Consider the following 24743-nt stretch of genomic DNA (forward strand, 5'->3'; position numbering starts at 1 on the left):
CATGTCATACCCCAAAACTTTTTATTACCTAAGTACCACAAAGAGATTATCATGATTTTTATTAGATGAGTCTAGGTACAGAGAAACCTTTTGCAGCCAGAGTTCTGACTATAATGTTATGATCAGACCCAATGTTATTCTTTTGTTTTTTACAAGCGAGGCAAAGTATATATTCATTCTTTCTAATCCCTTAAAATCCTTATAGTTGAAAAGGTGGTCCTTGAAGGTTAATTCAAATAGAAATAAATTTGCTTAGTGGTAGATGTAATTTTAACAGCCTAGACATATATTCAAAGAATATTTTCCAATTGTGACATCTGTTTGGATATTTTGTTATATGGCTACTTTATCAAAAGTCCTACCATAGCCAATTATGTCCATGTTTCGAAAAATTGTTATTAATCAAAAATGCTGCCATCTAACTTGTAAGAAACAGATCTTGGGTTCAGGAAATACCAATACATTACTAACAAGTTATTATAATTCTGCATTTACTTTCATTTATAAATATCATATAAATATCACCGCCAAGTATCATAATGTTAAATCATTAAACTCATTTGTAAATATTGATTTAAAAACCTTGGAGCATATGCTGCAAAAACAAAAACAAAAAAAACTTGAGTAAAGCTCAAAACAAAAACAAAAACAAAAAAAAGTATTTTTTTTCCAGGTAACACAGCCAATTCTTCATGATCATCACCTACCCGGGAGTTGATAATAAACACACGCACAGTTTTTATAGGAAACTGACCTTGCACAATGTGAAGACAAATATTGGCAAATACCACATCTCAAATTATATTCTAAGAAATCATACAAGCTGTAATATTTCATAAAGTTGTTTATTCTTGTTATTAAAACTTGGACTCAAGTAATCCGGGTTATTCTGGAAAAAGCACCTTGTTTGCAGGGATCACTTAATCATCCTTTTCTACAATCACCTCTCCATGAAGCACCTTTCTTCTTTGGCGTAACATGTGAAAATAGAGTTGTGGAAACACTGATTGAAAAAAAAGAAAACAAAAGAAGGTACTGTTGAAAATTATTTATACTAGAAAGTTCTTCCCAGTAGCAAGCTTTGAGGGCAAGCACATCATCCACCACCTCGGCCTTCCCAAATATTCACAGAGCTCGGGGAAAGAGTAGAAATGTGGACCTCCACATACCATATGCCTACATGTTTTACAGGCTCACCTCCATTTGATTGCATTTTTTTACACATTGAAGGTCTGTGGTAACCTCACCTCGAGCGAGTCTGTTGGCACCATTTTTCCAACAGCCTCTGCTCATTTTGTGTCCCTGTGCCACATTTTGGTAATTCTCACAAGACTTCAACCTTCCTCATTATTATCATTATCGTACTTGTCATGGCCATCTGTGATCAGTGGTTAGGACTCGCTGAAAGCTCAGCTGACGGGGAGCATGTTCTAGCAACAAGGTATTTTTAAATTAAGACGTGAACATTGATGCTATTGCACACTTAACAGACTACAGCATAATGCAACCCTAACTTTGGTATGCCCTGGGAAACCAAAAAATTCATCTGACTCACTTCATGGCAGTAATAGCTTTACGGCAGTGGCCTGGAACTGGACCCACAGTATCTCCAGGGTATGGCTGTAAAGCCATTAACTGCTGGGGATTCTGGAGCAAAGTTAAATATCTTGATAAATGTACCTTTGTAATGACCTGGAAGGCCACGTTTGAATTCAGAACTCTGTAACTCTTTGGAATCCTGTGCTAGAACATTCCAGCACAAGGAAAACCGCCCCCACCTGGCCCCCTTTTCTCTGGTCCACTGGCTATCCCGTACCACTCGGGGTCTCATGAACATGTATGGACATCTACGCCCACACGACCCAACTGTATCCATACCCTTCATACACAGCTACCCTTCGGCTACCCCTTGATCTCAGGACTGTTTTCACTGGTGACAAGGTTTATCCCTCAGGAGAACAGACTGGGGAAGAGGCCTATCCGTGCAGTCCCTAGGTGCATGCACACTCAGCACCACTTGGGTCACAAATTCCATGATCCCAGGTTTCTAGAAAGTGGTCTAGAAGGGGAGGGGAGGCCTGTGTGGAGAATGATCAGTGGAGGGCCAGAACGCCGAGAGCAGAAGCCTCTCTTGGTTGGGTATATGGCTATTCTGCTATATACACATTTATGTATATGTATTAAGTCAGTTAGACAAAGGGTCATCTGCCCTTCCAAATTTGAAGAATTACTTTTAGCCCATTTGAACCAGGGCTTTTAAACTATAGTGTAAATGTTAGTGGGTATACAAATTAACATCAGCTATAAACAACATAAATATTTGTAAAAATATCTCTGAAAATGATGAACTGAATTATTAAAATCAATTAACTAACGACAAAAAAAAAGCTTTGAATATCTTGCTCAGGCAACTTTAGTTAACTATTTTTAGAACTTAGCCCACATAGAAGAAAAATACACAACGGATTTTATTCTTTTTAATTTAGGTATCACCCATCTTGATAAATGTAATCATCGTATCATACCCGGGGCCTGAACATATTCAGGTAAAATATACTTAAACCTAACTGACCAGTTATTGAAAATACTTCTATCACATTCTGAGTAGTGTAGTGGAAGGGCGGGCGTGAGTTCAAACCCTAGCCTTATTTACTACCTGGGTGATTTGTAAGCCATGTCTGTAATGTCCTCATTGCGATGTCCTCCAATCTGTAATGTCATTATTGAAAAATGAGAGTAGCACTTCTTTTGAGTACTATTCGCAGGACTGTTAATACAGTCAATGAACAAAAAAATTCAATGAACAAAGTAAAACTAGCTGTATTACAGCTAATATTAACGATCCAGTGGAAAACATCCCCCTGGCTGACGGATGCTCCAGCAAGTGGGACCCTCACGGAGCCATCAGCATCATGAATGGAGCTCCTAGTGACACGGGCCAGAGTCTACGTCTCTCAGGACACCACTAAACACACAACCAACAGTTCCTAGTTTGATGGTTTCCAGCCATGACCTGTTGGGCCTCGGGTTTCTGTGGAGATGCCTCCGCAGTTACAAGGAAGAGGGGGACCCGATTCCCAAACCTGTAACTAGGATATAAACGGAAGCAGGCCGTGGCCCTGCACCAGGCATGGTGCCATTCACCAGACGCTGCGGAAGCAGAGGGCGCACACGGGTGCTGCAGACATTCCACACCTCAGCCCTCCCGAACGGCTGCTGGTGGATAATCTGATGACAGTTAGGCCCAACTGAAGAAGATGAGGGGAATAAATGCACTGTGTGACCATCAAGTCAATGCCAATTTTGAAAAAGCTTCAAAGTTAGAGGCCTCAAGGGGCTGGCCAAGTTTTATGTGCACCCCCATTACATAAAATATTTTATATCGTGTTGATGCAGATTTTAGATGCTATAAACTCTGCTTACTTTCTTGGCTCCCTCATCGACTTTAGAGTCTCTAATTTTATTGAGAAAAGTAAATAACAGTCTTGTTTTACTTGTGTATTTCCTGCTGGTGACTATCAAAATTTGACCGAAAAACATTAACCCTGTGGGTATTTACATGAAGTGAGTAAAGCCTCACCAATTCACTGCAACCTACTGAAAGGGGACAAGAAATTAGTGAAGAGGCTGAATTATTCAAAATATTTTAATGGGGCACCTAGATAGCTCAGTCTGGGTTTTTTTGTTTTTTTTTTTTTTTTAATTTTTTTTTTCAACGTTTATTTATTTTTTGGACAGAGAGAGACAGAGCATGAACGGGGGAGGGGCAGAGAGAGAGGGAGACACACAATCGGAAACAGGCTCCAGGCTCTGAGCCATCAGCTCAGAGCCTGACGCGGGGCTCGAACTCACGGACCGCGAGATCGTGACCTGGCTGAAGTCGGACGCTTAACCGACTGCGCCACCCAGGCACCCAACTCAGTCTGTTAAGCATCCAAGTCTTGATTTCAACTTAGGTCATGATCTTGAAGTTCATGGGTTCAAGCCCCGCTTCGGGCTCTCTGCTGTCAGTGCAGAGCCTGCTTGGGATTCTCCCTCCCTCCCTCCCTCCCTCAGCTCCTCTCCCGCTCGTGCATGCTTGCACTCTCTCTCTCTCAAAAATAAATAAAGATTTAAAAAATATTTTTAAAAAAGCACCTTCGTTATTTTCTAGTACATAGAGCGACACACACAAGACTAAAAAGTAATCTTGAATAACTTTTCCAAGTATATGCTCAAGGAATAGATAGAAATGACCCGACATTTTCTTGGATAAAATGTTTCTCTTCAGAGAAATAATTCTAAATGCTGGCAAATAGTTCACTGATGGGGGCTCTATCTTTTCTTTAAAAAGAAAAAAAGTCGTATTAAGCTTCTCTTTAAATGATTTTGAGAAGGCAGTCATTTGTGTATCAATTTACCTACCTTTTTCCTTACAACTAGGAAACAGTCTTTTTTGACTCACTCACTCTTCAATTCTTTAAAATTATGAATTTTAAATGCGGGGTTGAGCAGAAGTTTTGATGTATTTGTAAGCCATCATGCTGCCTTGCTTATTAAGCCAGCATATCAGGATACTTTACAAAAACTTTCACAGCATCTGCTAAACCAAAGTACCGATAACCACATACTTACGTGGTATATATGAGGCCATGGTTATAAGAAGAAAATAATAGTAGTCAAAAGAGACATTGTATTTATTAGGAAGTCTTATTGAAAACATTCCTGTCTTCTTCACGTAGGGTAAGGCAGCATATATTGTAAGAAGTTCACCAGCAACTCCAACAGGGTATAAGATGATAAAAAAATTGTATCTGGAGAAAAGAAAGACCTCAAGGAATTATTTTTCTAGGGCAATGCCTGGATTTGACATCATCATTCTTTTGCTACTACTGTCTTTAAACCTAAAAATTCATCCTGCACATAGTTACAATGCCCCTCACGGGTTAGTTTTCTCTACTTTAATTATTTGCTTATAAATTTAATGATCTTCCTTTTTTCTCATAGCAGTTTCCATTTTAAGATGGCAAGATCTTAATAAAATAAGAAGTCAACTTACTTTACAGTACTGAAATAATGGTATACGTGTTAAAAATATATACGTAGTTTTGTATTGCAAAGCACGTAAGCGTTGTAAATACTGTAAAGTACCTGTACGGATTATAAGGTATTGTAAAGGTAACTTCTTTGACACCTGAAATCAGAACTGAACGAGTCACTTACTGGTCAGGAACAGTGCTTTAAAAGACCAGTTATGATCCTAACTTTATATCTACATCTTGAAATTACCAAAGGGGTTCTCTGGAGGCATTTGAAAACCCTGTTGTGGTTACTAATTAAAAGAGAATTAATTACCATTTCAGAAAACTGAAATAATACTACCTAAAGTGTCCGTAACTACTAATGACTATATTGTCTAAAACTGCTTTCGTAACAAAACAAGAAAGACAAGTTGTTTCCAAAATTCCCACATTAAAGGAACAACTTGCTTAAAGTAGAACTGAGAAGGTTCTTTCCAAAACCCCAAGTCACAAGCTTGTTCATCTGGGCTATGGCGGGGTCTCTAACACAGAGTAGCCAGCCGTCACTTCCACCTGCAGTGAGAGAAACATTCTGCAAGTCTCCGCGGGCCTCCAGCAGAAAGAGCAGCAAGGACCCAAGGCGACAACGTTTCTCCATTAAAGAAAATCATTTTTCTCCAAGGCAGTTACCACAGAAAATAAGGTCAAAATCTCGGTGGAAAAAGAAAGAAATCAAATCAATCCATATTTTATTTAATCATGTTGTTGGCATTAAGATAATATTTGTAGAGAAAAGTTAAAATCATCAGCATGGCAGGAAATTGGTGATACCAAGTACGCCAAGGGCATACAAGGATAAGAGATGGGAGAGGAACAGAATTATTTGCCAAAACAAACCAAGTGGTGAAAGAAAAGACCAATGATCCTTTTACTGTCCCTGTTTATCCCCTCCTTGCCTTGGGTATATCATCTGCTTTCTTACTAGTCTTTGTAATTTGTATATTATTTAAATCACTCTTTTCCAGTCTTAATGTCCTAACTCAATTTAAAATCATATAACTGAACATTTTATAAGCCCTTCTCCAGTAAAACGTTCAAACTTATTTACGTGGTTTTTAAACTTTATGTGACTCTCCAATGAGTTTTTTGGAAGCATTGTTCTTTAACAACAACAAAAAACCCTATCACTCCTAGAGTGAACTAGTTTAAGGCCTTCGGCCACTGATTATTTTTAATGTAATGAGAAAGAATTATGTCATTTACTTTCTTTGCACTTTAAAAAGACTGCACATCACCAACTCTCTAAGTTCGGATGGCAGCATGAGAAATTTAACTCCTTATTGAGAAAAAGATATAATGCCTCCTTTAAAATTCCCAGTTGGCACCCAAAATTTTTTTTTGAAGGGAATGCATTTTCAAAATTAAAGTGGAAATTAACATAAAAACAACAATATACAAGTACCTATTCAGTGGACTTTTCTAGGAACACTTTTAACACATAAACAGCATCAAAGTATATTCAAACTGTCAGAGTAGGCCGGCTACTTATAAATAAGAAGCCATTCTTAAAGTGGAACTTTTATTTGAGAACAGAAGCTTCAACATTTGAACATAAATACAAATATTATTTTAGGTTTTTTAATGAGGTTGGCAAATATGCCTGGGAACTTAAGATTTTTGACATGAAATAAAATGATTCGTGATTACGATTAACTGACATGTATCATGCTAACATGAACATTTCAAAGCTGAAAGATTTTATAGTACCTGGTTTAACATTAATGCAATTGAGGAAGGATTTCTAAACAGCAAATTTAAACATGCAATGGCAGAGCTTTGAACTTTTCTAGAAATTTAACACATGCAAAATGCATTCTAAAAGGCAGACAGACAAAACATTTAAGACATGTGCCTTTCACAAACAAACTGTATAAATATGGCAAGTGAAGAAACTATCTCATGAATTAGTATTTTCGAAGGTGCCAGAAGTCTGGAAGACTGGGATCGTGCAAGATGGCACTGAGGTATATTCTAGGATTAGTCTGGTGACACTCCAAACCGCCAACTGTGTGAAAGGCCCAACTGGTCAAAGCGGAAGAATGTTCAGTTACAGTAAGAATAAAACCAGCAAACATACATCCATGGGAGCACAACCTTCTTACGATAGACAATATGTTTAAGTTCAAATGACAATTTTGAAGCGTTTTCAAGAAACAAAATGGGTCAGCCACAAATGTCTAAAAGGAGCTGGGGCACATAAAAAAAAGTGTGAAAGAATATAAATCCAGTTAACGGTGAGTATCATGACAGAGGGGTATTATAAACAATTTAAAAGGTTTTTTTCCTTTATTTTTGATTTTTTATATATTCAACAGTTCATTACATTTGAACATGTGTAATACAGGAGTTAGGAAAAAGGAGTTACTACTTAAAAAAAAGTGTTAGGCTTTTAATATACGGGGATCAAAATCAAATATGACGCTAGTTGTATGCTTACTTTCAAACTAGTTACGAATGTGTTACTATAAATATCAGGGTTTTAAAAAATAGAAATAAGGGCACCTGGGTGGCTCAGTCGGTTAAGCATCTGACTTTGGTTCAGGTCATGAGCTCATGGTTCATGGGTTCGAGCCCCACATCGGGCTCTGTGCTGACAGCTAGGGGCCTGGAGCCTGCCTCGGATTCTGTGTCTCCCTCACTCTCTGCCCCTCATCCACTCATACTCTCTCTCTCTCTCAAAAATAAATAAACAAAAAAAAACTTTTTTATATAAAAAACAAAAATATGGGGGCACCTGTGTGGCTCAGTCACTTAAGTGTCTGACTCGATTTTGGCTCAGGCCATGATCTCACAGTTTGTGGGATCGAGCCTGAAGCTGGGCTCTGCACTGACAGCACAGAGCCGGGAGCCTGCTTCGGATGCTGTGTCTCCCTCTCTCTCTACCCCTCCCCTGCTTATCTCTGTCTCTCAAATATTATAAATACATAAATAAATAAACATCAAAAAAAATTTTTAAATAGATATATGGATATAGCATTGTTTATGATAGCTCAAAGCAGGCCTTCTACTATTAGCAAACTGGAAATTATCTAAATTCTAGCAACAGAGAACTGGCCAGTCATACTACGGAATACTGCCCAGCATTAAGACTTATAGCTAGATCTAAATATTCCTGTTTTGACTTAAAAAAAAAAAAAAAAAAAAAAAAAAAAAAAAAAAAAACCTCCAAGATATAAAAAGCAAATACAATGTCATTCTACTTCTGTTTTTAGAAACTCACATTTGAGTGTTCACATTTTCGTTAACATGAAAAAGTCTGGATGGGTACACTGCAAACATCTTCCCTCCAGAGGAAGCGAGCTCGTGAGGTAGGTATAAGCAGGAACTTTCCGTGTTGATTCTATATACTTTGTACGTTTGAGTTTTTTACAACAAAAACATACTACTTCTGTTGTTTAACAGAAAATGTAAAGGATGCAAATATCGCCAAACTCTTGTACCCTACCTATGGAGAACAGACATAGAGGGGAACAGACGTATCTGGGATAGATCTCTTTCACTCCAGTTGTCCTTCCCACCATCTGGCATTTCACATATCTGTGAGTGGTTTCATTTTTTGTCTCCTAAGTCATGAGAGGACAGAGTTTTTCTTGTGTTCAAACCTGCATCTCAGGTATGGAGGACACACACAACACGTGTTACTCTTGTAGCAACTGTAAGTATGACACAGGGAAGGAAAAAAACAAATCTACGCTGGCTGGTATGATTTGTTCTCCAAAGAGCAGTCTTGTTTTTATAATAACTTTGTAAAATATCAGGTGCTCAAAGAATTCAAACTTAAAAAACATAAAAGTTGTTGCTTTAGGATAGACATATTTAGAACCCTTGAAATATAAATTTTGTCACATTCCAAATAATACAGTTTAGGTAAGTATGACCTTTAAAAATTTCTGTCTCTGCTACTTAAAACGTACCAAAGAAGCTGACATTATAGGGGCACCTGGCTGGCTCGGTCCGTTAAGCATCCAACTCTTGATTTCAGATGAGGTCATAATCTCACAGTTTGGGAGTGTGAGCCCTGCATCGGGCTCTGCACTGGCAGCATGGAGCCTGCCTGCGATTCTCTCTCTCCCTCTCCCTGCCCCTCCCCTGCTTGAGCTCTCTCTCTCTCAAAATAAATAAATAAACATTAAAAAAAAAGAAGTTGACATTGTATATATAAGATCCTAAAAATTATGGATGCCAGATTACTAAAATAATTTAAATCATTCAGACAAAAGGCCATATTTTTGGCACCGTGTTTATTTAATAAAATTCAAAAAACTGTACATTTTGCTTTTAAAGAAAAATAAATGGCCAATTCAGTTTATTTAAGGATACTGATATAATTTGCCCTGCATTGATTTTACTCCAAATATATGTCAATATGATTTTTCTCTGATCATTAAGTTAAGCCTTTAGAATGCAAGTTATTATATGGCTAACAGCAAAACAACAGCATCCTGGCATCACGGGGCTAAGGCACAAATTTCGGTTCGCTGATGTTAGCACACAAAACGCACATGCACAGGGCTGTGAGCAGTTAAACCGCAAGACATCACCACCTGGCCCATTTAATGAAGTATGGCAAGTGGTCGAGAAGACTGAATGTGTAGAAGGAATAGCGAGTGATCTCTGTCACAGTCCACGCGACCAGAAAAAGCACCACGCTCTCCTCATTCTGGATCTGCAGAATCACAGAGAAATCCACAGTGTCGTTTCACCTTGAACATTTTCCTCCATGAAGAGATTTCATTTTAGTTATTTACCATGTGTCTTTTATCTCATTGGAACGTTAGGGGTAGACCGAGGCAAGACAGCAAACTGCACACGGTCCCCATTACGTAGTCCCGTTATGATACACAACGCGACCGCATCCGGGGCGGGGGAAGAGTCAAATCTCTACTGCTTTCTCTTCCTCAGCCCTCACTCCAGCCGCTGACCGAACCACCTGAGGACGACATCACCCCCTCAAAACCAGCACGGGAACGATCTGACGCTCCAACTTTCCGGCAGTCACCTGATGACCCATCCTCCTGCAGCCCTGGCCCCTGCATCCGCCCACCCGTTTCCTGCTTCCACCACTGTAATTCGGGGCTCTTCTCCCATCCAGAATCCCTTAACAGCCTCCCGGATACCCGTTCCACTCTACTCTCTTCGTGGATGGAAGTTTTCTCTCAAAAGCAAAACAAACAAAAACACATTTGGAAGTAGCTCGTCTGTGACTTACAGGCTTCTCGGGCTCCCCATTGCTTAACAGGAGAAAGGGATAAAATCCTACCCGCTGTGCATGGTGATCAAGGTGTTTTTTACAATCTGAGCTCAGAAGTCTCTCCAACTTAACCTGCAATCTCTCAACACTCCACTACTACCTCTACCTCTTTCTCTCTCTCTCTCTCTCTCTCTCTCTCTCTCTCTCTCTCTCTCTCTCTCTCTCATGATACCAGTTTTGTATTATTTCCAGAACATGTTCTGAACGTTTACATCTTAACACATCCCTCCATGACAATGCTACTTACTCACTTATTGGCTCCCATAGAAAACCGTCTCTCATCCTTTAAGATCCAGCTACATCACGCCCTCTGGAAAACTTTTCCCAAACCCTTCCTTTCACCCCAAGCAGGTATTTGTCTACCTTCCTTGTTCAGATCTGTATCATAACACTTGCCAACTGGTTTTAAAGTCTGTCTGCCTAACCCTTGCGTATCCCTCACTGTGCTATTTATACACTCCTTCCTCAGGGAAGCCTTCCTTCCCCTCCATAGGTCAGACTAAGTCCCCGAGTATATTGTAATATAATGCACTCGTCTTGTTTCAAAGCACTAACACTAATATAATGAAACCATTACAGCTGACCCCTGCACAACGTGGGGGTTAGGGGCACCAACACCCCCTGTGTAGTCAAGAAGCCTATGTGTGTATAACTTTTGACTCCCCCAAAGCTTAGCTACTAAAAGCTTACTGGTGACCAGAAGCCTTACTGATAACATACAAACAGCTGATGAACACATTTGTATATCATATGTATTATATACTGTATTCTGACAAGAAAGTGAGCTAGAGAAAAGAAGACCCTATTAAGAAAAACTTAAGAGAAAATACACTGACAGTACTTTACTATATTTGTCCAAAAAAAAAAAAAAATCTGCATATGAGGAACACATGCAGTTAAATCACATGTTGTTCAAGGTCAGCTGTATTTGCACATCTACTTGTCTACCATCTCTCCCAGCTACAGGCTCCACAAGGCAGGAACTGTACTTTTATTATGAACAGCCAGGTCCCCAGCACAGTCCCAGGTACAGAACAGATGTGCAGTCGGTATTTCTCAAATGATTCCACATCTGTATGACCGCACCCCCACTTCCCAACAGCCAGGATGCATGACAGCTGGGACCGCCCCGTCCGTTTTTGTAAATCCGGACATTAGCACAGTGTCAAGTGCATACAAGGCACTCAATAAATGTTGGCTAAGTTAATTAAAGAGTGGTGGAAAGGTGCCAGTGGGAAACAAATGTTGGAGACAATTAAATAGTAATATTCAGGCAGAGATCTTTTGGAGGATAAAAGAGAGCAGACAGGTCTTTTTTCTCTTGGGGGCGAGCAACCTGTTAGATTCTTTAACTTCTCTACAGTAACGTTGGCCACCCCATCTTGTCCTTCTTTCTCCTTGGTCTTCAGATTCTTTGTAGTCCTGGCCCAGCTCTTACATTTGCTCACTGTCTGGAATAGTCTCTCTTTTATTTTGTTAATGTTGGACTGCTGCTTTTATTTTTTTCAACGTTTATTTATTTTTGGGACAGAGAGAGACAGAGCATGAACGGGGAAGGGGCAGAGAGAGAGGGAGACACAGAATGGGAAACAGGCTCCAGGCTCCGAGCCATCAGCCCAGAGCCTGACGCGGGGCTCGAACTCACGGACTGCGAGATCGTGACCTGGCTGAAGTCGGACGCTTAACCGACTGCGCCACCCAGGCGCCCCTGGACTCCTGCTTTTAAACTGCATGGCAATCTGGATAAAAGGTCTGGCTCTCCATACGGCAGGCAGTCATTGCTAAGTGCATGGCGGGCACTGGCGAGGGCCCAGGTGGACTGAGTAAGGTGTGTGAAAGACACCGGTCGGAAGGGCTAACGTGCAGAGTGGTGAGAGGGCAGAAGGGCAGTGATCTGTCCCCACACGGACGGGGGCCAGTAAGTCCAGCAGGCAAGGGAAGGCAGTCACGGTATCATTTCAAGCAGACTAGGGACAAGACAGGCATCTCAGGAATGGAAAGGAGGCCAGAGATCTGTCCTCAAGTAGACAGGAGACGCTGGCGGCTGTCAGAAGGTCAGAAGGGTCCATCTGGGAAATGTTTCTGTCATGGGTTTATAAGGCCCAGTGTCTTGACATAGTGAGCATGGTGTTTGTTTGTCTAAAAGGGTTTAAGCCATTAATTAGATTTAGGTCTGTCTCCTGTCATGCCTCAGTAAATAATATGCTAATTTCCCCTAAGTTCCTCAGCCCTTCCAACTTTCATTTTGCCTTCCCCATTTGCTCAGATCTACAGAACTGCATTTGCTTTTTTATGCCTGTTGCTACACCACCCCATGGTGAATGAGAAACAATAAACTGTTGACACTGATGACTTCAATACAGGATCAAAGACAATACGCATCAATAGGAAATAGAATTTTCAGTTCGTTATTTGACGGAATATGAATATTAATTTTAAAAGCTGAGAAACATCAGAGAGTAGACTGTGGACATAAATATTTAGTTTTGCTTGTGTTACAAGGTCATTCTACTAATGCACTAAGTTAATGGACAATCACACTTAAATCCAAACCCAGCCCTTTTCTGTCTAGTGGTTCTGTTTCCTGAAATACAGTAATGTTAATATTTTAGACTCCTATTAATAAAAAGCTTTTCTACAGGCTCCTGAAGAGAACACGTTAGCATCACTTACCGGTTTTATACTGTGAGTAATGAGCCACACCATAAAGATTCTTGAACTCACTTGGACCCCAGCCACAATCACAGAAGTAGGTACAATTCCTTAAAGAGAAAAACAAGTCAGGGGTGCCTGGGTGGCTCAGTTGGTTAAGCATCTGAATTCGGCCCAGGTCACGATCTTGCAGTTTGTGACTTTGAGCCCCACAAGGGGCCCTGCGCTGATAACAGAGAGCCGGCTTGGGATCCTCTGTCCCCCTCTCTCTCTGCCCCTCCCCGGCTCTCACACTCTCCCTCTCCCAAAAATAAACATTAAAAAACAAAAACAAAAACAAAAACAAAAACAAAAACAAAAACAAGTCAACCGCTGCCCTGGAGGCAATTTATACCAACAATAAAAATTAAATCAGAAACTCACCAATTAAACAGTGGACTATCTGTAAGCAAATAAAAAAAAAACCACAAGTCAATAGCATGCAACATAAAATAAATCCCTGTGAACACTGGTTTTCTACAAATCCGTAGGTGGTATGTCATCAGCAAAATAACACTGTCTTTGCTCAACAAACAATTTTTCAAATAAATATTACAACAACAGAAAAACAGCATCATAGGAAACTTACCTCAAGCAAGGCAAATGTCTGGAAAAATTTAAGCGTCTTCTGAATACTTTTATATAAACCTTTGTGTGTTCCTTTTTCCATATAAAAACGTACCATGGCAATAGCTAGAACCAACCACCTAGAAGAAATAAAAGTATTTTATAAAGTTCTACCAAAATGAATACCACTGAGCTTCCTACAAGGAAATGGTGTAATTGAGAGTAACGATATATATCTTTTATTATGTCCTCAGTTCACTATTCTTTTTAACAAAACCCACAGGAAGAAATGGCATTGTTTTCATATGGGCTCTTCAAGGGGATGTACACAACATACTGGAGACCAACGAGACTCAAATGTCAAACAATATCCAGTTCGTGTTTGGTTTCAGCAGATAAACTGACGCGCTGAAGAAATTGGCTTTATGTACCAAGTGAGGTTATTGCCAAGCATTTCATAATTATAGAAATATGTCTCAAGGTAAAAAGCTGTGACTATAAGCACGTACTTACATAATATACAGTATATACTTATAAGTAAAAATCTTTCATAATAATTATGTTTTTAACATTCTTATTTATTTTTGAGAGAGACAGATTGTGAGCAGGTGGGGGTGAGGGGCAGAGCAGAGACACAGACAGAGAGGCACAGAATCCGAAGCAGGCTCCAGGCTCCAAGCTGTCAGCACAGAGCCTGATGCGGGGCTCGAACTCACGAACTGTGAAATCATAACCTGAGCTGAAGTCGGACACTTAACTGATTGAGCCACCCATTAAAAACAACTGTTGGGCCACACAAGACATACATACAGAAGGTCATATTATGGGCCTGCCTTGAAAGAATTTGCTTTACAAAAAGGACAAAATACATATGCCTTCCCTTTTCAACTTGCATTTGTACATGAAACAGAGGTTCTGTGTTGTGAATCAAGGGTACTTCAAACACAAGCTATACCTGAGGAGACCAGCATTCTCACCCTATGCCCAATCTGTTAGAGACACTCATGAGAGTTAATTTTTTTTCCAGTTCCCCTCACAATTACAAGAGCACGTTTAGGTTTGAAAAAGTTGCACCATCTATAACTTTTTAAAATCTTTACTAACACACCCATGGAAATGAGTATTTAAAAACCCCAGGCTTTTAATTCAGTGGTCTCCAAAGTGTCTAGTTAAATGGGTTTGTGAATGACAACATTTTGATACGGTTTTAACTTTTTAATTTAAGAACACTCATAAAATGGACAAACGGCTTAAAGGTTCCCGCAAAGAAACTACTGGTTGAATATGATGAACATGGGCAACAAGGTCAACAGAAGATGGCGGTGGGCACTTCTGCTCCGGGCACTCATATTCCTCCTCAGCACACACCAGGCGAAAGCAGAGATGTTCCTATGACAAGAAGTCAGGTAAAGTCTGGAACTATCAGCGAGACCTTCAAAATGGGGAACTGTTAATGATAACAGTGATGACAATAATCGGTAAACTTTCAGAATGCTTTCACGTTCTAGACAATATTCTAAATGCGTGTTTAACATACTAATATTTCATCCTCACAAAAGCCTTGGGAGGTAGGGACTGCTATTAACCTATTTTAATGCTGAGGAAATAGGCAGAAAAGGTCACAGAGCCAGGCAACTGGGATGTAAACCCATCGCTGAGCTCAGAGTCTATGCTCTTGAACCACGATGCTATACTGGTCTGGCTCTAGGTAGATACTGTGTCTTGGGATACTAGTTAATCACAATATTTCATATATTTAAGTTACAAGTAAATTTTAAAATGTATACGAAGAGGGGTGGCCTGGGTGGCTCAGTTGGTTGAGTGTCCTACTCTTGGTTTCGGCTCAGGTCGTAATCTCATGGTTTGTGAGTTTGAGCCCCACATTGGGCTCTGTGCTGGCAGCATGGAGCCTGCTTGGAATTCTCTCTTTCCTTCTCTCTCTGCCCCTCCGCTGCTCACGCTGTCTCTGCCTCTCTCAAATAAATAAATAAACTTAAAATAAATAACTTATTTATTTAAATAACAAATAAATAAACTTAACAAAAGTTATAAGGAGAATTATGCTCAAATATTTTCACTGATAGTAGTGTACTATCAAAAAGGTTGGAAGGCCACTGTTGTAGATGAGACAGTCACCAGGCAGAGATGTCAAGTGACTTACCCTAAGTATTAAGGTCAGGGGTCTAGTTAGACATAGAACCCCTGAGGTCTCCTAATCCCCCATGCTATTCTGTCTCCACAATACCCCAGCTTTCCTAGATTCAACTGATGGCTTCATCCCATAGTGAATAAACATTGAATTCTGTGCTGGGCTAATCTGGGTGATGTTTTAGGTGCCTTCCAGGTTTAAAATGTTATGATTTCATTATCCCCAATTATAAGTCCCTATATACTAACAATAAGAAAACAAACAGCTTAGTAAGATATTTAAATTCACATTTTCCATCCAGTGTCCTCTTTTTTTTTAGGAAAATCCAAATTAGATCTTTATAAAAGATCATTCTGAGAGGTAATTACTAACGTACCAAAACATTCATCCAAGGATTCGTTTAGATGGCAAGTTCTCTACGATGTTAAATAGCATGATATAAAAAGCCCTGCATAAGAACTTGGTAACAAATTCTACTGTTGTTCCATAGGTGGCAGTATTGTACCACCTAGTGTGGTATTAGAACACCAATAACTAACTTGTTTGAAATAAAAAAAAAAAAATTAATACTCTGGGTGGGGTTAGAAAGGACCACCTCTCATCTATTTTTCAGTCAATATGGCCAAGAGCTAATCCGACCTAATCAGTGCTCACTTTCTAAGCCCACCATCACAAGGGAGTGACAAAGTCTCCCATAAGGGCCCTACATTTAACTAACTGGGAACTTCCTATATTCACTGGTTTAGTAATTGCGATTCAAAGAAAAAAAATTCAAAAGCGATTAGAGCCTCTGCAACTGGGAATTCTTTTCCGGAAAGTTCTGTTTTTAAAAAATATGCCAGACCTACTGATTACCCAAATATGAACCCAGATAGATATGCTGAGTCCTTGAGAAAAATACTCATTTTGTGAAATATACAAACATGTGCTCTATATGTAGGAGATTGCTTCATTCATTTCTTTATCCATTCATCTTCACATTCAGCACTTGTTGCTAAGCCAGGGAGAGTGCTATATGCTGGGAAATTAGAAATAAATAAGACATAGGCCTTGCCTCAAGAAACCATTAAATTAGTAAGTGGAGAAAACAAAACAACGCTGTAACAGGAGGTATGTGCCATAACTCACTCAACACACGGCCTTCTCACCATGCCAGTAGGCTACCATGACCCTGAAAAATCTTATCAAAGGAGTTCTTCCATTTCTGGTGCTTCGTTTTCTACTGAGATTTCTTGGAGACAACCTGCTCCGTAAGGAACTTGGTTACCTAAACCTGCATCTTTTCTTATTTCAATACTTCTTTCAAAATTTTAATTATGAACAACTTCAAATATATACAATAATACAGAAAATGGTATAATGAACCCCCGTGTGCCCACTGTCCAGCTTCCATCGTTATCATCTTACGGACAATCCTGTATCATCCAAACCTCTATTCACTTCTCTCCTCACCATCCCCCTCCCTCATTATTTTGAAGGAACTCTAATAGATTCTATAGTTTGATTCATAATAAAAGGATTGCTTTCAATAAACATTACCATAATACCATCATCCCATGTGAAAAATTTTAACGATAACATCTTAGATCACAAAATGTAGAGTCAGGATACAAATTTCCTCAATTGTCTCTCAACTTTAAAAAATCATGATTGAAGTAAGGTTCGTAATTAGTTGCTTTGTCTTTCATGATTTATTTAATCTATAGGCTTCCCCTCCCTTCCTCTATCCACTCATTTCTCCCTCTCTTTCTTGTGAAACTTGTCTGTTGAGGACACCGAGTGGTTTATTCTGCAGAGTCATCCTACATCTGGGTTTTGCTAATCACACACCCACGTGCCATTTATTACGTTCTTCTGTCCCCTGTATTCCCTGTTGACAGTTCCAGAGGCTTGATCAGACAGATTCACACTGGAGGCTAATTTCTAAGTTATGCTGTGCCCTTCCCTAAAGAGCACATAATTCGTGGCTGTCCCTCTTGTCTGTAATGTTAGCAGTCATTGCTGATCATTGCCCAGATCCATTAGTTCAGCAGTTATGGAGAAGTGATGATATTCTAATTTTATCATTTCTTCTTGACACCTCCTATAAAGTAGCCATTTGGAGACTTGCACCCCTCGGCTTTGATACATCGTTCATTGACACCACTAAACTTCCTTTCCTAAACTAAAATGAAACTTTTATTTCCCAGCCAACATGTGTGTCAACTTACTGCACGTAGATACTCATGCCAATGGAATTAAGCTGAAAGGTTCACAAAAGAAAAAAAAAAAAAAACACAGATAAACTAGACACTGCCAAGATTAAGACCTTCCACTCTTTGAGAGACACTGTGAGGAGAATGAAAAACCAAGCCACAACTAGGAGAAAATATTTGAAACATATATCGGAGAAAAGACTTATATCCATACTATATTAAAAAAAATCTTGGAATTCAGTAATGGAAAACCAAACAACATCATTAAAAAAAATAGGTATAAGGGGCGCTTGGGTGGCTCAGTCAGTTAAGCGTCCAACTCTGGCTCAGGTCATGATCTCGCAGTTTGTTGAGTTTTTGTGAGTTCAAGCTCCGCGTCAGGCTCTGTGCTGACAGCTCAGAGCCTGGAGCCTGCTTTGCATTCTGTGTCTCCCTCTCTCACTCTGCCCCTCCTCTGCTCTCTCTCAAAAATAAATAAACATTTTTAAAAAAATTTTAAAAACAGGCGTAAGATTTGAACAGACACTATTACCAAAAAAGATATACAATTGGTAAGTAAATGCATGAAAAGACGTTCCGTGTCATTAGTCACTAGGGAAATGCAAAATAAAATCACATTGCGATAACACAATACACCCATTAGAATGTCTAAAATTACAATGACTGACCCTATGAAGTGTTGGTGAGGATGTACAGAAGCTGGAACTCTCATTCATTGCCCATCAGGATGTAAAATGGTACAATCACTCCCGAAAAGTTTGGCAGTCCCATATGACCCGGCCATTCCACCCACAGGTATCCACCCATGAAAAATGAAAGCGTATGTTCAAAGACTTGTGCATGAATGCTCACGGTAGTGTCACAGCCAAAAACTGGGAAGAACCGAAATGTCCATCAACAGATGAATGGATCAACAAGTTGTGGTAGATCCATTGTATGGGATAAAATACATGTCTGTTACTTAACATTTGCAGAAATGGATATGCCTGAACTGTGGGTTTGGTACTCTAATAACTCACACTATTTACACTCTGAAACTATCTTAAATAGTTTCTCTTTCTGTGTCGAACACCCCGCTGATCATATCCATGATCTTTTTATTCCTTGTAATACTCTCACAAAGTAGTTGTGTTGTTCCAATTTACAGATAAGAAAACTCAGGGGCAGAGAGGTTAAGTAACTTATCTGAGGCTACCTGGCTAAAAAGGAGAGAAGCACAGCCTTTAACCAACACCTTATTGTGCTATTTACAGGTTAAAACCTAAATATGTTAGCAAGGTGTTTAAGGCCCTGTGCAATGATCCAGGGTCCCTATCCAGCTTCATTCCTCCTCTCCCCCCCACCACACCCACACCCACACCCACACACCCACACACACACACACACACACACACACACACACACACACTCTTCAGGCCCACTTGTTATTGCCTCAATAACACGTCTAGGAATGTCACATCTGTGTACTCTAATTCACGCTGTTTCCTCATCCATGCCTATGAAATCCCACTGATCTTTCAAAGCTCAGTTGAAATGCTATGATCTCTACCACAAAGCTTTCTCTGATTCCCACTACCTGTCTGACCTGTCATCTCTGCTGAGCACCTATTTCACTGTCTTTTATTGCAATATATAAATGCCCCAGGTTACACTTCTTCAAGGACAGAGCTTAAAATATTTATCTCATGTCTCTCATTTGACCGAGGAAAAGGCTCTTAACATGCCTGGGCTCAAAAGTCCTGAAAAGGAAAACAAAACAAAACAAAACCAGAGAGAGAGAGAGAAAGAGAGAATACATCCACTTCTCTGGTCAAGTATCTATTATGAACAAGTACCATAAAAATCCTCACATCCTTTAAAGGTGTAATTCTACTCCTGGGAATTCATCTGAAGCTACTGACTTAACAGAAACAAAAGCAAATTGTCATTAGGAGAACGATTTAAGCCATTATACACTCTGATGGAACCATGAAAGAATATATTTATGAAAACCACGCAGAAATATCTAGTAGAATATTACGTGAAAATAAACTATATAATAGAGCAGATACTATAACCACAATGCTCTATAAGATGCATTTTGGAGCTTACACTGTAATGGGGAGGGGGGAGAGATAACGGACAATAACAACAAGCCGAATTAGTAAAATACGCTATACATTTGTACGGCAATAAGTGCAATGAGAAAAATCAAGCATGCAAGAGGAATAATAGCATAATGGGGACATGTGCTATTTGAATGAAGATAGCTAGGGAAGGCATCCCTGAAAATGGAGATTTGAATGAAATTCTGAAGGAAATTAGATACTCACATGAAAGCTAAGAAAAAAACAGAAGGTCGTGCTAAGCTCAGAGAATTAGGCAAGTTTTTTTTAATTATTATTTTTAACGTTTATTTATTTGTGAGAGAGAGAGAGGGACAGAGTGTGAGCAGGGGAGGGGCGGAGAGAGAGGGAGACACAGAATCTGAAGCAGGCTTCAGGCTCTGAGCTGTGAGCTCAGAGGCTGACACGGGGCTGGAACTCACACACTGTGAGATCATGACCTGAGCCGAAGTCGTTGGACACTTAACCGACTGAGCCATCCAGGTGCCCCTAGGCAAGTTCTTTTTTACCGTTATGTAAATACTTCTTATCTCTTTGTTGTTTTCAAAAGTATTACAAAAAATTGATGAATTTCAAAGTTCTGCTGAAAGAGAAAAACAAAATAAGTTAAATGGATAAAAAGAACCTCAGCTAACCCCTCTGCTACCCATACTATTCGATGTCTACCTTTGTGTCTCATTTTCCACACCACAACCTTATTTGCCTCTATTCCCCCGATGCCACCCTTCAATTAGATCAAGACAATATGCCAGGCTTTCCTGCACCTCATGCCTATTTCTAGACTTTATCTCACTCGAAATATCTATCCTCCATATATGCCAATCCTATTCCCTCTTCAAATCTCAATGTCTCTAGAAAGCCTGCAAAGAGTTACATGGATTATTCCATTTTGGTGTCCTTGGCTTTCAAACAGAGATGAAAATGACAAAACAATCTTCTCAATATAGGCAGGAGACAGATACAAGTTTCAGATACACAGTAATAGGCTGGGCAGGTAGGAAAGAGAGGAATGAAGTGTGAGAACACAAAGGACACGGCATTTAATTCTGCTCCAGATGGGGTCGGAGACCTAGAAAACGTCAAAGAGGATGGCGTGACTTAGAAATCATATGAGGAATAAGGAAGATATGCAAACAGTGAACAGCCTGAGCAAAAAAGGAGAGCTGTGAATATAAAAATGCATGGTGCTTTGCCAGCATTAGGAGTTAGAGTTGATTTCAAATGCCACCAAACTGGAAATGAGAATCAGAGAGCATATTGCAAAGGCCCTTGAATGACAAACAGCCTAAATCCCTTAGGTTACAGTGAGGGGTAACGGGGAGTCACCGGAGGCTTTAAACTAGTTATGTTAGTTTTAAGGTTAACCCTGTTTTCAAAAGGGAGAGTGGATTGGAAAGGGAAGGGACAGCAGACCAGTTAACCAACAGCAGGTATTCCAAAAATGTTTATTAACTGGGTGAGGCTATCACAGGAGAGAAAATTCTTTCAGCTTCCACTCTATCTAAAGACAGCAGGTATAGTGGGTACTCGACTGTTCTCCAGTTGCTCTGAATATATTATTTTTCTCTTTCAAGATTATAAAGCTTACTAAAGCGTAAAGGCAAAGAAGCAGCACATCTCTGAAGTCAGACTGTCTAGGCTGAAATCCAAGTCTGACCCCTGCTGGTTGATATGATCTTGAGCAAATGACTTAACCACTCTGTGCCTCGGTTTCCTAATCTGTCAAATGTAGTATCTCATACCCCTCACAGAATGGTAAGGGACTAAAAACGACATAGTACATCTAAAGTAACCAACACAGTATTTGGCACATAGTAAATCCTCAATAAATATATGTTTCATCAACTGTATTTGGTATTCAGGATCACTCTAAACACATAATAAGCACTCAGTACTGGGTCACACCATTTATTCTTTGTCAATACCATTTTTCTAGGAGCCCAGGAGAAAGTTTAAGATATTGAGCTTTCCCCCACACTTACATAGGTTAATACTTCACGTGCTAGTGGGAAAATCACTTCTTAAAAAGGCAATGCAATTTAGATACGGAAGAGCATTTTCTCAACAGGTCTTGAGAAGCAGTCGACACAGCAGTCACTTTGACAGCTCTCTGACGAGCGATAGTCATTGTGTAACCTTAACTTGTAAGTCACACTCCAAGCCAGAAATAAAAGTAAGTACGGGGTATCAGTCGTCAAGTATGGGGCCATAAAGATGCTGGACACGAGCGCCGCACTCTGATAAGGCAGGCTTTCTAAGCTATCGTCCCAAGCAAGTAGCTCTGGGGCTCAAAAATATGAAAATCGTGGTAACATTAACAGTGAAGAAGACTCTGCCCAGCGACCTGCAGCACGAGGAAACGCACGGTGGGGGCTACCGGCCGGACAGCTCCGGGCTCGGGGGGCGGCCGGACCCGGGCGTTTCTTCAACAGCAGCAGCAGCAGCAGCCGGTAGCGGCGCCCGGGGCGGCCGGGCCGAAGCCGCCTCCCCCGCGGGTCGGCCCCGCATTCCTGCCCGGGTCTATACTTAACCTCCGGCCCGCGCCCCGGGCCGCCGCGCCAAGCCGTGCACCGTATTAGGCAATGCCGGGCGAGCAGGGCCCCGGCCCCCCCGCCCCGCCTCCGCCCCGCTCCATTCAACGCCCGCGGCCGCGGCGGCGCCCGCGCCCCTCCCCCACGGCCGCCGCCCGCGCCCCCTCCCCGCCACCCCGCGACCCCCCCCCGCCGCCCCGCGCCGCACGCGCCCCGCGCGCCCGGCCCGCTCGCCCCTCGCCGCCGCGAGCGCCCGCAGCCCCGCCGGCGCCCCGAGCGCTGAGCGTCCCGGGACGGCGACGCGGGGGTGGGGGGTGGAGGGAGACGAGGGCCCCTCGCGGCGCACGTACCCCGCGGTCATGGCGATGTTGTAGAAGGTGAGCCAGACGGTGGCCAGCAAGCCGAGGCGCCTCCTCTTGCCGGGGGCCTCCCGCTCCTCGCCGGCCTCCGAGGCGCCGCCGTTGGCGCCGTCCTCCTCGCTGGACGCCATGGTGGCCGTGCACCCGGGGGAGGTGGAAGACAGGGGAAGGGGAGCGGGAGGGGGCCCGGCCGAGCGCGCCGCTGAAGCGCCGCCGCCCGCTGCCGCCGCCTCCGTCAAGCGCCCCATGTGCCGCGCGCAGGGGGCTCGGCGCCTACTGCCCTGCCGCCCGCGGGGGGAGGAGCGGGCGCCCCCCGCCGCCGCCCCGGCCGCCCCGCCCCCGGCCCTCGGGAGCGCGCGCGGCACGGGGGACCTGGCCGCCGGGCCTGGGAGCCCGGGCTCGGGGTCCCGCGAGCCCCCGGGTACGGTTTCGAGGCGGCCGTGTGGCTTCCGCTCCCACGGAAACCTGTCCGCTTCTCCAGCTGGGGGAACCTCCTCTTAGAGAGACGCCCCACATGTCTCGGGAGCTGGCGCCGTGCCCCTGGCTAGTGCATTTAGTCGGGACGCACGGAACACACCTGACTTGCCGTGGTCCTGCCCCGCCCAACCTTTGGGAAGGTAGTTTCTGGACGCTGGGACGGGCACTAGGATCTTCCCGCCAAGGGCTCCTGCAGACCCTCTGAGGAAGACGCGCCCACTTGAGCCTGTTTCTCTTGCGCGGGCCAGTGGGTCATGCACAGGGGGAATATAGTAGGATTGCCTCACTTGTGTGGATTCCCCTGGAGCCAGTGTTCTAAAGACATTGACTCCAATGCAGTGCAGTGTTGGGTGTTAGAAGCTGGAGGAAAGAAGACATGACAAGATACCAAAGGAGAAAAGTCGGAGCGGATACCGGCAAGCTACAGATGCAGGGCTAAGCAGAACCTTTCCCCGCAGTAAAGAGTATCTCACTGTTCCCCACTCTATCCCTTTCCTTTTTGTATCTTCCTCCAGAGACCCGTGCTTTCTCCGAACAGCTCTTTGCTCTTTCCCCTTAAAGCACACGGTTGGGAAGGCAGGCTCTAGAGTCAGATTACTGAAATCCAAACCCCAAATTCTTGGCTCCACCAGTCTTATTAGCTTGTGGACTTGGGCACCTAAACTTCTTTATGCCTCAGTTTCCTCAATGGGAATAATTTATAAACCTGTGTCATGGGTCTTTGTGAGATACAAGTGAAATCACTCATGTAGACCACTTACAGTTGTGAAACAGGTTGAGTCACCCCAAATCGGCGTGCGATCACCATTCTGGCCACTCGGATCTTTGTTGATCCAGCGAAAGAAATTCTGGGCCGGCCTGTGGAAACGATCTGCCTGTTAGGCTGTGCTCTGGAACCTGAGCCTGGCCCCGGGCAGGGGACAACCACCAGAAGACCACAGAGCCACGGGAGTCTGGTAGCGCCTCAGGGTACGGAGTCATTCTGATACGGAGGAAAGCGTGAAAGAAGTCACCAAACTAGAGAAAAGAGGACACAACCCTGTCCATCCTTGTGATCTGGCCTCTGGGCGCCCGATCCGATCCGGGCAGCACCACCGGCCTGCTTGGGAAACTTAGATACTTTTGAGGAAGACATTCCAGTAGGGGAGGAGTCTGAGATGTTTCCGGGGAAGAAATAATGGCAGGAAAATGTTCAAATTGGATGAAAACTACAAACGACTGGTTTTTAAGACATTTAAATTGGAAAGGATGAAGTAAAACTATTTGCAAATGACAACATTGTATAATTAGAAAAGCCTAAGGAAACAAAACCAGTGTAAACAAAAACAAAACAAAACCTAATTGCTTTTTACCTATTA

At 42.0% G+C, this 24743-nt stretch overlaps 1 protein-coding gene across 4 annotated transcripts; it reads right to left on the minus strand.

Annotated features, from left to right (window-relative positions):
• Nucleotides 1–826: 826 nt before the first annotated feature.
• Nucleotides 827–24235, minus strand: HACD1 (3-hydroxyacyl-CoA dehydratase 1). Of its 4 annotated transcripts, none has more exons than XM_006944170.5 (7): nucleotides 24147–24235; nucleotides 13592–13709; nucleotides 13387–13405; nucleotides 12985–13073; nucleotides 9605–9726; nucleotides 4615–4793; nucleotides 827–1003 (listed from the first exon to the last, which is right to left on the minus strand). In XM_006944170.5, the coding sequence occupies exons 1-7, from the start codon at nucleotides 24191–24193 to the stop codon at nucleotides 921–923; spliced, it is 657 nt and encodes a 218-aa protein (XP_006944232.1). In that variant the 5' UTR covers nucleotides 24194–24235; the 3' UTR covers nucleotides 827–920. The 4 variants fall into 4 exon arrangements, with proteins under 4 accessions (XP_006944232.1, XP_044916899.1, XP_023112172.1 ...); XM_045060964.1 differs by lacking the exon at nucleotides 24147–24235 and adding an exon at nucleotides 23486–23627; XM_023256404.2 differs by lacking the exon at nucleotides 24147–24235 and adding an exon at nucleotides 22900–23338.
• Nucleotides 24236–24743: the final 508 nt, after the last annotated feature.

This window comes from Felis catus, chromosome B4, assembly GCF_018350175.1.
Source record: "Felis catus isolate Fca126 chromosome B4, F.catus_Fca126_mat1.0, whole genome shotgun sequence".
In the NCBI taxonomy this organism is placed as follows: Eukaryota; Metazoa; Chordata; class Mammalia; order Carnivora; family Felidae; genus Felis; species Felis catus.

What these genes read in the sequence shown, in the direction of transcription:
- HACD1 (XM_023256404.2), bottom strand. Translation starts at nt 23,156, where the DNA reads ATGGGGCGCTTGACGGAGGCGGCGGCAGCGGGCGGCGGCGCTTCAGCG. An exon ending in TACTTCATTAAATGGGCCAG is followed by an intron (nt 4,794 to 9,604) that starts GTGGTGATGTCT and finishes TCTTTTCTCCAG; the next exon opens with ATACAATTTTTTTATCATCT. An exon ending in CATGGCCTCATATATACCAC is followed by an intron (nt 1,004 to 4,614) that starts GTAAGTATGTGG and finishes TTTTTCAATCAG; the next exon opens with TGTTTCCACAACTCTATTTT.